We start from the raw sequence: 13,867 nt of genomic DNA, 5'->3' as shown, positions 1-13,867 counted from the left end.
CTGACCCACGAGAAGCTACTGGCAAGCGTTCTCACATACACGCATTGGCTGAATCCGAGACTCGAACCAGCGCTGACAGAGGTGAGATGGCAGTGATCCATAACAGAGAGCGCTTCAGACCACTCAGCCACTCCCACAGAAGCTGAGTCTGAGACTTGAATCCGCATGGACAGAAGTGAGACGGCAAGTGCTTTAGACCATTTAGTAACCTGGGGCTGATATTTACAAACATATTTCAATACTTCAAGTGTCTGTGTTGCACATCTTTTGTATGCTAAAGTTTGACCTATAATGGGGATAAATATATTCCTTGTACCTTTGTCGCTATTGTTCCGTTTACCTAATGTAGATGCTGGGTCAGCAAACAGAGTAGCTGGCTGATGCCATCTCTGTATTTTGGCTAATGCCATTTCTGTATGTTGGCTGATGCCATCTATGTACTTGGCTGATGCCATCTCTGTATGTTGGCTGATGCCATCTCTGTATCTTGGCTGATGCCATCTCTTTATCTTGGCTGATGCCATCTCTTTATCTTGGCTGATCTTTATCTTGGCTGATGCCATTTATGTATCTTGGCTGATGCCATCTCTGTATCTTGGCTGATGCCATCTCTTTATCTTGGCTGATGTCATCTCTGTATCTTGGATGAGGCCTCTCTGTATTTTGGCTGATGCCAATCTCTTTATTTTGGCTGATGCCATCTATGTATCTTGGCTGATGCCATCTCTGTATCTTGGCTGAGGCCATCTATGTATCTTGGCTGATGCCATCTCTGTACCATGGCTGATGCCATCTCTGTATCTTGGCTGATGCCATCTCTTTATCTTGACTGATGCCATCTCTTTATCTTGGCTGATGCCATTTCTGTATCTTGGCTGATACCATCTCTGTATCTTGGCTGATGCCATCTCTTTATCTTGGCTGATGTCATCTCTGTATCTTGGCTGAGGCCATCTCTGTATTTTGGCTGATGCCATCTCTTTATTTTGGCTGAGGCCATCTATGTATCTTGGCTGATGCCATCTCTTTATCTTGGCTGATGCCATCTCTGAATCTTGGCTGATGCCATCTCTTCATATTGGCTGATGCCATTTCTGTATCTTGGCTGATGCCATCTATGTATCTTGGCTGATGCCATCTCTTTATCTTGGCTGATGTCATCTCTGTATCTTGGCTGAGGCCATCTCTGTATTTTGGCTGATGCCATCTCTTTATTTTGGCTGATGCCATCTATGCATCTTGGCTGATGCCATCTCTGTATCTTGGCTGATGCCATTTCTGTATCTTGGCTGATGCCATCTATGTATCTTGGCTGATGCCATCTCTTTATCTTGGCTGATGTCATCTCTGTATCTTGGCTGAGGCCATCTCTGTATTTTGGCTGATGCCATCCCTTTTTTTTGGCTGACACCATCTATGTATCTTGGCTGATGCCATCTCTGTATCTTGGCTGAGGCCATCTATGTATCTTGGCTGATGCCATCTCTGTACCTTGGCTGATGCCATCTCTTTATCTTGGCTGATGCCATCTCTTTATCTTGGCTGATGCCACCTCTGTATCTTGGCTAATGCTATCTCTGTATCTTGGCTGATGCCATCTCTATCTTGGCTGATGCCATTTCTGTATCTTGGCTGATGCCATCTCTTTATCTTGGCAGATGTCATCTCTGTATCTTGGCTGAGGCCATCTCTTTATTTTGGCTGATGCCATCTCTTTATTTTGGCTGATGCCATCTCTGTATCTTGGTTGATGCCATCTCTGCATCTTGGGTGATGTTATCTCAGTATCTTGACTTATGCCATCTCTGTATCTTGGCTGATGCCATCTCTGTATTTTGGCTGATGCCATCTCTGTATCTTGGCTGATGCCATCTCTGCATCTTGGCTGATGCCATCTCTGCATCATCTCATGCCATCTATGCATCTTGGCTAGACACCACTTTACCAAGTGCAGTTAAATCTGGTGAAAACAAATGATGGTTGTATCTCACAACCTTGCAACATGAATGATCAGCGTCTGACCTAAAGTGCATGTCAATGTGCTCATTTACTCAAATTAAATTAAATATTATTTGTTGTAATAGTAAAATACTTTAAACAAAGTCCATTCAATCCTGTTCATGAAATGCTCTGCATCTTAAATGTCATCTAAAAACTCCAGACAAAAATTACTGATCACTATGAACTTTTACAATGGAAGGCAAATACTAAACTATTGGTCCAGAAAAAAGGACATCTGGTTTATGATAATAAATAACAGGGCAGTAAAAAAAAATTCAACAAGCAATGTGTCATCACAGAGTGCAACATTCAATCCAGTTTTAACTGAATCACATCTTTAGGTCCTTCTCATCAAAAAATGTCCACATAATTTAACATTGATTTTGTTGCATGTATATCTTGGTGAGTATGTGTAATCAAATTCTAAAAAATGACATCCATTACTGAAATAGTTGGTTTTGAATGCCTACGTGATCTTATGAATTTTATTGTAACTGTGTGTCACACAATAAAAACGAATGAAAGTCTTTCACTTTCACACTATGCTTCTTCCTTACTAATCATGAACTAACACATTAACATATGACCTATATGTCATCTGGAATCCCAAAAACATTCAGTTCAATGGCATCCTGTGCAAAAAACTGCATGCAGCTCTAGTGTTCTGCATAATTTTTATAAGAACTGAATGCAAATTTAAGTATTTAATTACCAAACACTTCATAGAGTTGAAGATCATGTTGCTATTTATGAAATTGCTTGGAGTAAGTGCCTGGTCCCAGTTTGGTATATTATACAACATAAGTGCCTGGTCCCAGTTTGGTATATCATACAACATAAGTGACTGGTCCCAGTTTGGTAAATCATACAACATACGTACCTGGTCCCAGTTTGGTATATCATACAGCATAAGTGACTGATCCCAGTTCGGTATATCATACAACATAAGTGCCTGGTCCAAGTTTGCCAAATCATACAACATAAGTGACTGGTCCCAGTTTGGTATATCATACAATATAAGTGCCAGGTCCCAGTTTGCCAAATCATACAACATAAGTGACTGGTCCCAGTTTGGTATATCATACAATATAAGTGTCAGGTCCCAGTTTGGTATATCATACAACATAAGTGACTGGTCCCAGTTTGGTATATCATACAATCTGACTGTTTCTTATTTTCACAATTATGATTCTAATCTATGTGCATATGTTTTCTTCTACAGTTCTTTCATTGCATCCACACAAAAAGTTTGATCATTACTACTGACCAAGGACTTAACTCTGAATTTCTTTGCAGGATCCTTTTGGGTTCTTTTGGGGAAAGTTGTTCAAATTGGCGCCCCAAAAAGAAATCTATTTCCAATGAGATAAATATAGATGTATTACAATTTGGCATGGTGGTTAAAGTCAAATTAAGGTGAAAATTTACATGCTGGCTAAACGTTTTATTCAGAAAGAGAATAAGAAATATTTTCATCTTATTAGTATCAAACGCAGAAATAGCATACTGAAGATCAATGAATAATTCCAAATTGTCTTCATTTTGTTGTCTGGTGTTAAAGGTGATTTGTGTAACGCTGTTGTCTGGTGTTAATGGTGATCTGTATAACTTGTCTAGCAATGACGGTGATCTGTATAACTTTGATGTGTGGTGTTAATGGTGATCTGTATAACTTTGTTGTGTGGTGTTAATGGGAATCTGTATAACTTTGTTGTGTGGTGTTAATGGTGATCTGTATAACTTTTTTGTGTGGTGTTAATTGGAATCTGTATAACTTTGTTGTGTGGTGTTAATGGTGGTCTGTATAACTTTGTTGTGTGGTGTTAATGGTGATCTGTATAACTTTGTTGTGTGGTGTTAATGGTGATCAGTATAACTTTGTTGTGTGGTGTTAATGGTGATCTGTATAACTTTTTTGTGTGGTGTTAATGGTGATTTGTATAACTTGCTAGCAATGAAGGTGACCTGTATAACTTTGTTGTGTGGTGTTAATGGGAATCTGTATAACTCTTTTGTGTGGTGTTAATGGTGGTCTGTATAACTTGTCTAGCAATGATGGTGACCTGTATAACTTTGTTGTGTGGTGTTAATGGTGATCTGTATAACTTTGTTGTGTGGTGTTAATGGTGATTTGTATAACTTTGTTGTGTGGTGTTATTGGGAATCTGTATAACTTTGTTGTCTGGTGTTAATGGTGATCTGTATAACTTTGTTGTGTGGTGTTAATGGTGATCTGTATAACTTTGTTGTGTGGTGTTAATGGGAATCTGTATAACTTTGTTTTGTGGTGTTAATGGTGATCTGTATAACCTTTTTGTGTGGTGTTAATGGGAATCTGTATAACTTTGTTGTCTGGTATTAATGGTGATCTGTATAACTTTGTTGTGTGGTGTTAATGGTGATCTGTATAACTTTGTTGTGTGGTGTTAATGGGAATCTGTATAACTTTGTTGTGTGGTGTTAATGGTGATCTGTATAACTTTGTTGTGTGGTGTTAATGGTGATCTGTATAACTTTGTTGACTGGCATTAATGGTGATCTGTATAACTTTGTTGTGTGGTGTTAATGGGAATCTGCATAACTTTTTTGTGTGGTGTTAATGGGAATCTGTATAACTTTGTTGTCTGGTGTTAATGGTGATCTGTATAACTTTGTTGTGTGGTGTTAATGGTGATCTGTATAACTTTGTTGTGTGGTGTTAATGGTGATCTGTATAACTTTGTTGTGTGGTTTAATGGTGATTTGTATAACTTTGTTGTGTGGTGTTAATGGGAATCTGTATAACCTTGTTGTGTGGTGTTAATGGGAATCTGTATAACTTTGTTGTGTGGTGTTAATGGTGATCTGTATAACTTTGTTGTGTGGTGTTAATGGTGATCTGTATAACTTTGCTGTGTGGTGTTAACGGTGATTTGTATAACTTTGTTGTGTGGTGTTAATGGGAATCTGTATAACTTTTTGTTGTGTGGTGTTAATGGTGACTGTATAACTTTGTTGTGTGGTGTTAATGGTGATCTGTGTAACTTTGTTGTGTGGTGTTAATGGGAATTTGTATAACTTTGTTGTGTGGTGTTAATGGTGACCTGTATAACTTTGTTGTGTGGTGTTAATGGGAATCTGTATAACTTTGTTGTGTGGTGTTAATGGGAATCTGTATAACTTTGTTGTGTGGTGTTAATGGGAATCTGTATAACTTTGTTGTGTGGTGTTAATGGGAATCTGTATAATTTTGTTGTCTGGTGTTAATGGTGATCTGTATAACTTGTCTAGCAATGATGGTGACCTGTATAACTTTGTTGTGTGGTGTTAATGGTGATCTGTACAAAAATATTTCATTCAGTTGATATAAACACTCCAACTGGATTTCAGTTCTCTCTGGGAGAACCTACAAAGTGTAATGACTCCAAATGACCGATTGGGAACTTGATGGGTCAGAAAAGACTTCCCCAGATTAATGTTTGAAACAAAAGTAAATATTAAAATAATGCCTTCAATATTGGGAAGGGTTGTTTTCCAGAGCCCTTATCCTCAGCATGGTGGCCAATTTACTGCAGATGAAAAATAAAACTCATTTATATTACATTTTGTCATACAGACACGTACAAAAAGATTCATAACAGTATTATCAAACCTTGCAGAAACATTGTCCATCCTGCTGACACTGGCAGCTGCCATTCTCCTGGCATTTTGTTAGATCCGTCCCTTCCAGAGAGCATAGGCACATCTTGCAATTAGGAAATCCATAAAATCCAAAGAAACACTGATTACACTGCCTGCCTGTGTAGTCTATCTTACAGTTACACTGCCCTGTCACTGGATTACACTGCTTGTTTAGAGAACCCTTTGGATCACACTCACACAGCTTACAGCCCCTGTATGGGTCATATCCCCAGGTATTCTTTGCACACCTCTGGCATTCAGGACCTTCTGTATTGGGTGGACACACACATTTCCCTGTGACTGGGTCACAGATATGGCCTGGTTTTTTACAGGGCAAACATTCTGAAAATACATGAGAAAAGAACCAGTCAATTCACTGTAACCAAACAATCCTCTGCATTATGGCAGCATCCTAAGTACTCATGCTTTCAAAAAGGTTTTACAAAATGGTAAATGGCACAGTTTTAAAGTAGCAAATTTCAAAAAAAGTTACGACTTACTTATGTTTCTTCTTTTTTCTAACTGTATGTACAAAAACTCATAGAAACAAATTATTCTAAATATATTTTAATTGATATAAATATTTGTGAGCAAAAGCATTTGAAATTGGGCAACTAGTGCTGCCTTTTTTTGTTGATGCCAGGACTATCTACTTTCCATTCATTCATTAACAGGGCCAACTTTATGACTCTAAAGCTGCAGGAATCTGTGTTTCCATGGAAACATCACAAGCCTGGATAATTACAGATAGAGAATGCAATTTTTCCATTTTTACTAAGATTTTTCAAGCTAACTCAGATGCCATTTTTGGATATACTCCTGTGCAGTGACCATAACTTCATGAAAAGCATTTCCCCACATGAAGTAAGAGACTGACTAAGCTCTAAATCCATCAATTTGTTCTTTGCATTTTTCTAGTCTTTCATTAAAGACACAGTTTGCCTGCTCTAGACATTCAAATATCAATTTACGTATTATACCCTATAATGACTGCAATATATACTGTTTCTGTCAATCATTCACTTCAACATGAATTCAAGGTTTCCGAACAATGCTACCTCTTATCGCTTGCAAAGCATGCTATGATGCACATGGGTGCACTTTAAATGACTTTCAACGTAATTTTAGCAGCATTTCTAGCTTTAAGTTCTTTGTCTCAAACAATGAAAGTGTCTTCATTGTTGACAATATTGTATGATTTAACTTGCAAGGGGGGAGCACTCAAGGGAATGATGCCATTAGAAACTCACCTAATGAGAAAAACCTAAGAAAAGGTACATTAGAGATCTATGAGACAAGTACAAAAATAGATACTACCCATTTGATAGATCTACAGTTATTTAAATATTGTACAAAAAGGAAAAGAAAAAATATTCATCAAGAAAGAAGAAAGATGTATTTTTGACCATATTACCAACATGGGGAGAGGAAAGTAGATGTCTGTATGGTGTTACAATCTCTAGGAGCTTAAACTACATAATAAAAAAGAACAATAACCATCATGGGAAGAGGCAAGTGGATGTCCATATGGTGTTACAATCTCGAGGGGCTTAAACTACACAATACACACTACCTGGTATGCATGACTCTTCCCTAATGAAACAACATAATACACACTACCTGGTATGCATGACTCTTCTCTAATGAAACAACATAATACACACTACCTGGTTTGCATGACTCTTCTCTAAAAGTGCAAACTACAATGTTAGAATATATATTTTTAAAAATGTACTAAATGGCCCTTACTAAAACTATTTTTATTGAAATACTATACATAATATAGACATGTATAACAACAGAATTTTAACAAAGGACACAAAATTTTAATAAACAAGAGTCTTCATTTTTCTTCAGTTTGTATTCATAGTCATGGACAATACTGCCATTTGATAACAATGATCACTATGTCTAGCTTCTACCAAAGTAGTATGAACAAAATCTGAATTTTGTACAATGCTGCCACCAATGACCCTGAAAAAGTATCCCTACAGTTTCACCATTTGCTAACCACTGGGTCAAAATCATTGCTTCCACACAATACTATGTATTAGCTGTCAAGAAAAGTACAATGTACATCTTATATGAGTAAACAACATCAAGTCAAATGTTATCATAGACCCATTTTAAAATAGCAATACAAAATTATTTTTATCAGAGAGATGAGATCAGGACCATTGCAGTTAAATGATTGGAAATCACTGGCTTTTATTTCTAATACTCTGTTCCAATTTCACCATTCATTCAAGTTTACATTTATTGATTGGAAATCTCTGGCTTTTAATTCTAATACTCTGTTCCAATTTCACTATTCATTGAAGTTTTCATTTATTGATTGGAAATCTCTGGCTTTTAATTCTAATACTCTGTTCCAATTTCACCATTCATTCAAGTTTTCATTTACTGATTGGAAATTTCGGGCTTTTAATTCTAACACTCTGTTCCAATTTCATCAGTCGTTCAAGTTTTCATTTGTTAATTGGAAATCTCGGGCTTTTAATTTAATACTCTGTTCCAATTTCACCATTCATTCAAGTTTTTATTTATTGATTGGAAATCTCTGGCTTTTAATTCCAATACTCTGTTCCAATTTTCACCATTCATTCAAGTTTCATTTACTGATTGGAAATCTCGGGCTCTTAATTCCAATACTCTGTTCCAATTTCACCATTCATTCAAGTTTTCATTTACTGATTGGAAATCTCGGGCTTTCAATTCTAACACTCTGTTCCAATTTCACCATTCATTCAAGTTTACATTTATTGATTGGGAATCTCTGGCATTTAATTCTAATACTCTGTTCCAATTTCACCATTCATTCAAGTTTTTATTTACTGATTGGAAATCTCTGGCTTTTAATTCTAATACTCTGTTCCAATTTCACCATTCATTCAAGTTTTCATTTACTGATTGGAAATTTCGGGCTTTTAATTCTAACACTCTGTTCCAATTTCATCAGTCGTTCAAGTTTTCATTTGTTAATTGGAAATCTCGGGCTTTTAATTTAATACTCTGTTCCAATTTCACCATTCATTCAAGTTTTTATTTATTGATTGGAAATCTCTGGCTTTTAATTCCAATACTCTGTTCCAATTTTCACCATTCATTCAAGTTTCATTTACTGATTGGAAATCTCGGGCTCTTAATTCCAATACTCTGTTCCAATTTCACCATTCATTCAAGTTTTCATTTACTGATTGGAAATCTCGGGCTTTCAATTCTAACACTCTGTTCCAATTTCACCATTCATTCAAGTTTTCATTTATTGATTGGGAATCTCTGGCATTTAATTCTAATACTCTGTTCCAATTTCACCATTCATTCAAGTTTTTATTTACTGATTGGAAATCTCTGGCTTTTAATTCTAATACTCTGTTCCAATTTCACCATTCATTCAAGTTTTCATTTATTGATTGGGATACCTCTGGCATTTAATTCTAATACTTTGTTCCAATTTCACCATTCATTCAAGTTTTGATTTATTGACAATTTTTCACAGCATATATTATAGACAATATGCATTCAGTAAACCTGTCCTGAAAGAACACACCTGCCAACAAAGAATGGTCTCTCAAGACAGGTAGTCTCTCAAAAGAGGTAATGTAAGGATCATACACAAGTTTGCACAGCTTTTGTATTTAGTTCATATTTCATTACTTCAATAAAGTTTTAAAAAACCCACAAGAACCCTCAAAGGGACTGATGTTCTACTGGGTAAAAAACCCACAAGAATCCTCAAAGGGACTGATGTTCTACTGGGTAAAAAGAATTTCCAGGACCTCAAGATAACAACCATTTTATTAGTTGTTGAGGTGCATATATTGGATGTAAATTTGGCACCAGTTTAATTTCGGACAAAGAAGACATTATTAGAAGTGTTTGGTGAAAACCCCATATCATAATGATCATCTCTTCTGGGGTAGGGACAAGAAGATTTTGAAGTGGAACCATTTAGAACCAGCTGTGGTAGGGACAAGAAGATTCTGAAGTGGGACCATTTAGAACCAGCTGGGGTAAGGACAAGAAGATTTTGAAGTGGGACCATTTAGAACCAGCTGGGGTAAGGACAAGAAGATTTTGAAGTGGGACCATTTAGAACCAGCAGGGGTAAGGACAAGAAGATCTTGAAGTGGGACCATTTAGAACCAGCTGGGGTAGGGACAAGAAGATTTTGAAGTGGGACCATTTAGAACCAGCTGGGGAAAGGACAAGAACATTTTGAAGTGGGACCAATTTAGAACCAGCTGGGGTAGGGGCAAGAAGATTTTGAAGTGGGACCACTTAGAACCAGCTGGGGTAGGGACAAGAACATTTTGAAGTGGGACCATTTAGAACCAGCTGGGGAAAGGACAAGAACATTTTGAAGTGGGACCAATTTAGAACCAGCTGGGGTAGGGACAAGAAGATTTTGAAGTGGGACCACTTAGAACCAGCTGGGGTAGGGACAAGAACATTTTGAAGTGGGACCATTTAGAACCAGCTGGGGTAGGGACAAGAACATTTTGAAGTGGGACAATTTAGAAACAGCTGGTGTAAGGACAAGAATATTTTGAAGTGGGACCATTTAGAACCAGCTGGGGTAAGGACAAGAAGATTTTGAAGTGGGACCATTTAGAACCAGCTGGGGTAAGGACAAGAAGATTTTGAAGTGGGACCATTTAGAACCAGCTGGGGTAAGGACAAGAACATTTTGAAGTGGGACCATTTAGAAACAGCTGGTGTAAGGACAAGAAGATTTTGAAGTGGGACCATTTAGAACCAGCTGGGGTAAGGACAAGAAGATTTTGAAGTGGGACCATTTAGAACCAGCTGGGGTAAGGACAAGAAGATTTTGAAGTGGGACCATTTAGAACCAGCTGGGGTAAGGACAAGAACATTTTGAAGTGGGACAATTTAGAAACAGCTGGTGTAAGGACAAGAAGATTTTGAAGTGGGACCATTTAGAACCAGCTGGGGTAAGGACAAAAAGATTTTGAAGTGGGACCATTTAGAACCAGCTGGCGTAGGGACATGAAGATTTTGAAATGGGACCATTTAGAACCAGCTGGGGTTGGGACAAGAAGATTTTGAAGTGGGACCATTTAGAACCAGCTGAAGAGGAGTAATGAGAACAATATTTTCAAGATATGACTTTCCATTCAGGAGTAGCAAAACCAAGATTTTCAAGATGGCTGCTGTGATAGCAGTATTGCAAATCAGATTGTTGCCATTTAAGACCAACTAGACATAATAATAAGTCTTCTAGTGAAAACCTAATGTGATACAACCATCCATTTAGGAGTAACAATAACTGGATTTGTAAAGACAGCCACTATGTGATGGCCATATTAGATTTCAGATCAGCACCATTTTCACATGTATATCCCTCCACATTGCAGTTTTTGTGTATTTAAAATCTGACCTTACATTTATCTAATCTTCTTTGTTTTTGGTTTGTCTGTGTCGCTTGAGGATTTCAGATAAATCAGATGTCTACTGAACTTTGGTAAATCCAGACATTCATTGTGTCTGAAACATCTTCCTTTGTTTCATGTCACACTCCTCACCTTTACATCCCTCGGTTGACAGTCCATAATATCCAGGCTTACACTCATTGCAGGTCACACCCGTCACCCCAGGGCGACATCTGCATTGTCCTGTCCTGGCATCACACTGGTCAAAATATGACCCCACCGGGTTACACTGACATGGCTTGCATCCCTCCCCTTGCTCCAAGCTATAATAACCAGCCTTTAAGAGAAAAACATAAGTATTTTTAAGCAATGGCATTACATGAACAAATGACGGTTAATATTACAGTTTCTATCAGAAAACAATGAACCAGAAAAAACATTTCAATACCATCTGTGCCTTAGAACTCCTAGCTAATGAAGTAAAGAAATAGAGGATATCTGCCCAGATTAGGTTAATAAGACATATTTCATAAGTAGTTGAAAATGCACAAGTTTTTAACTCACCAGATGAAATATATCCAATATTCACTCTGAGCAAGCAAATTTTCTTTTTAATTTATGTTCAAATGTATTAAGACAATATGCAAAGCAGATTGAAATAGCAGATTTCTTATAGTGTTCTGTGAGATAATGTCTGCTGTTTTCTATTTATGTTCTGATGTATTTTGTGTACATTCACACAGAAAATATCAGTATTAGTTCTCTTAAATAGGCATGTAGCAGGATTTGAAATGGGTACTCCTGTGTGACAGATGGCCATGTAGCAGGATTTGACATGGGTACTCCTGTGTGACAGAAGGCCATGTAGCAGGATTTGAAATGGGTACTCCTGTGTGACAGATGGCCATGCCTACCACTAGATCAAGCAAGCAACAAAATGGCAGATACAGTTTCTTAACCATATTGGTATTGATGTCTTCTGAGTACAGTGAAGAAAATTTTTTTTTTAAATTCATTATGGTGAATTATCATAATTATTTTTCTTGGAAAATCCAGTAATTAATCTGACTGCATAGAATAAATACTAATGATTTATCAGCATGAAACTGTTTCCATAGTTACAAAGTTTCAAATAATAAACAACGCCAGTATCTGTAGTTCTGAGTACCTATTGTCTTCTGATTTTAGTCTAAGAAACCATTTTAGCCCGAAGGACACTTACCATATATACTCACTTATAAGTCGAACCAAACTATAAATATCAAAGATCCTAGGCTACCATAGCATAATGTTTACCATTAACTTTAATTGGATCTTGTAAGATACTATCACACTGTTAAATAAACAAGATTATTTACCATTATCTTTAATTGGATCTTGTAGGATACTATCACACTGTTAAATAAATTGGATTATTTACCATTAACTTTAACTGGATCTTGTAAGATAATATCACACTGTTAAATAAATTGGATTATTTACTATTATCTTTAATTGGATCTTGTAGGATACTACAACACTAAATCAAATTATTTACCATTAACTTTAATTTGATCTTTTAGGTTACTATAACACTGTTAAATAAATTGGATTATTTAGCAGTAACTTTAGTTGGATCATCTAGGATACTGTAACATTGTTAAATAAACTGGATTATTTACCATTAATTTTAATTGCATTTTGTTGGGCACTACAACACTGTTAAATAAACAAGATTATTTACCATTAATTTTAACTGCATTTTGTAGGATACTACAACACTGTTAAATAAACAAGATTATTTACCATTAATTTTAATTGCATTTTGTAGGATACTGTAACATTGTTAAATAAATTGGATTGTCTTTTGCAACACTCAGACAATTATTAGACAGAAAATTCAGACTCAAGAACAGATGAAAACAATGTTTTGACACATTCATACAATTTTACCAATGTTTAAACTGTACAACATTTTTCTGACACATTCATACAATTTTACCAATGCTTAAATTGTACAACATTGTTGTGACATGATTATAGCTGAAGTAAAAAACTGTGATCTGAAATGCATTGACACATTAGGATAAGGCAAACAAATAGCAGACAAGACAATGGACAAACATGAGATCCCAAATTTATCCAGCCCACTTTTATTTAGCTAGAAAGTAAAACATTTTAATATTAACCAGAATCCATAAAACTCTGACTTTACTCAAAGATACACATATGGACACCAAGGCAGACTCTACTGTCATGCTCACATACAAGAACATATTAATGCTTGCTTACAAGACATGCCACCAGTGCTACTGTGAATGGATGCTACAATTAAGTTAATTAGTTCAATTAGCTAAGATATTAGCAAAGGCACATCAAAAAGGGCTGAACTCACAACATACAGCTCAGCAAGTCCTAAAGTGAAGGACTTGTGTTGCTCAGCAAGTCCTAAAGTGAAGGACTTGTGTTGCAAAACCAAAGTTATCAGAACAAGCATTGAGGAGACAGAAAAATTCCTTGAAATAAAATAGAGTTCTATCAAGGTCTGGTTTATTTAAGGATGCATGATATATATGGTTGAGGTCTAATACTTGTTGCTAAGTTAAAATGGAAACCAAAAGAGAAGTGGCAATCAGAGGCCATAATTCTTCAATACAACAATGTGGAACAAATTTGAAATTAAACCAATCATTCAAGATCTCATCAGTGAAAAACTATCTGGTTCCAACCATCAATCCTTGATGAAGTAAACACCACAGAAACCAAAATCAGGAAGACAAGCAATCTGAGACACAACGCCTGTAAAAAAAAATCTGGAATACTAGAAATCAAGC

The 13,867-nt window shown here is 36.4% G+C and overlaps 1 protein-coding gene across 1 annotated transcript in view; it reads right to left on the bottom strand.

The window, feature by feature from the left end:
• Positions 1-13,867, bottom strand: part of LOC149806308 (laminin subunit alpha-2-like) — a 339,640-nt gene that overhangs the window by 188,399 nt on the left and 137,374 nt on the right. Inside the window, exons 23-24 of the mRNA XM_089951256.1 lie at positions 11,208-11,391; positions 5,633-6,003 (exon numbers count right to left, since the gene is read on the bottom strand). Of these exons, the coding sequence (XP_089807382.1) occupies positions 5,633-6,003; positions 11,208-11,391 (555 nt within the window). The remainder of the gene's footprint in view (positions 1-5,632; positions 6,004-11,207; positions 11,392-13,867) is intronic.

Source organism: Sinohyriopsis cumingii, chromosome 1 (assembly GCF_028554795.1).
Source record: "Sinohyriopsis cumingii isolate HCF-2022 chromosome 1, ASM2855479v2, whole genome shotgun sequence".
Lineage (NCBI taxonomy): Eukaryota > Metazoa > Mollusca > Bivalvia > Unionida > Unionidae > Sinohyriopsis > Sinohyriopsis cumingii.
The sequence above is the reverse complement of the archived record's forward strand: the minus strand, read 5'-3'. Positions and strand labels throughout refer to the sequence as shown.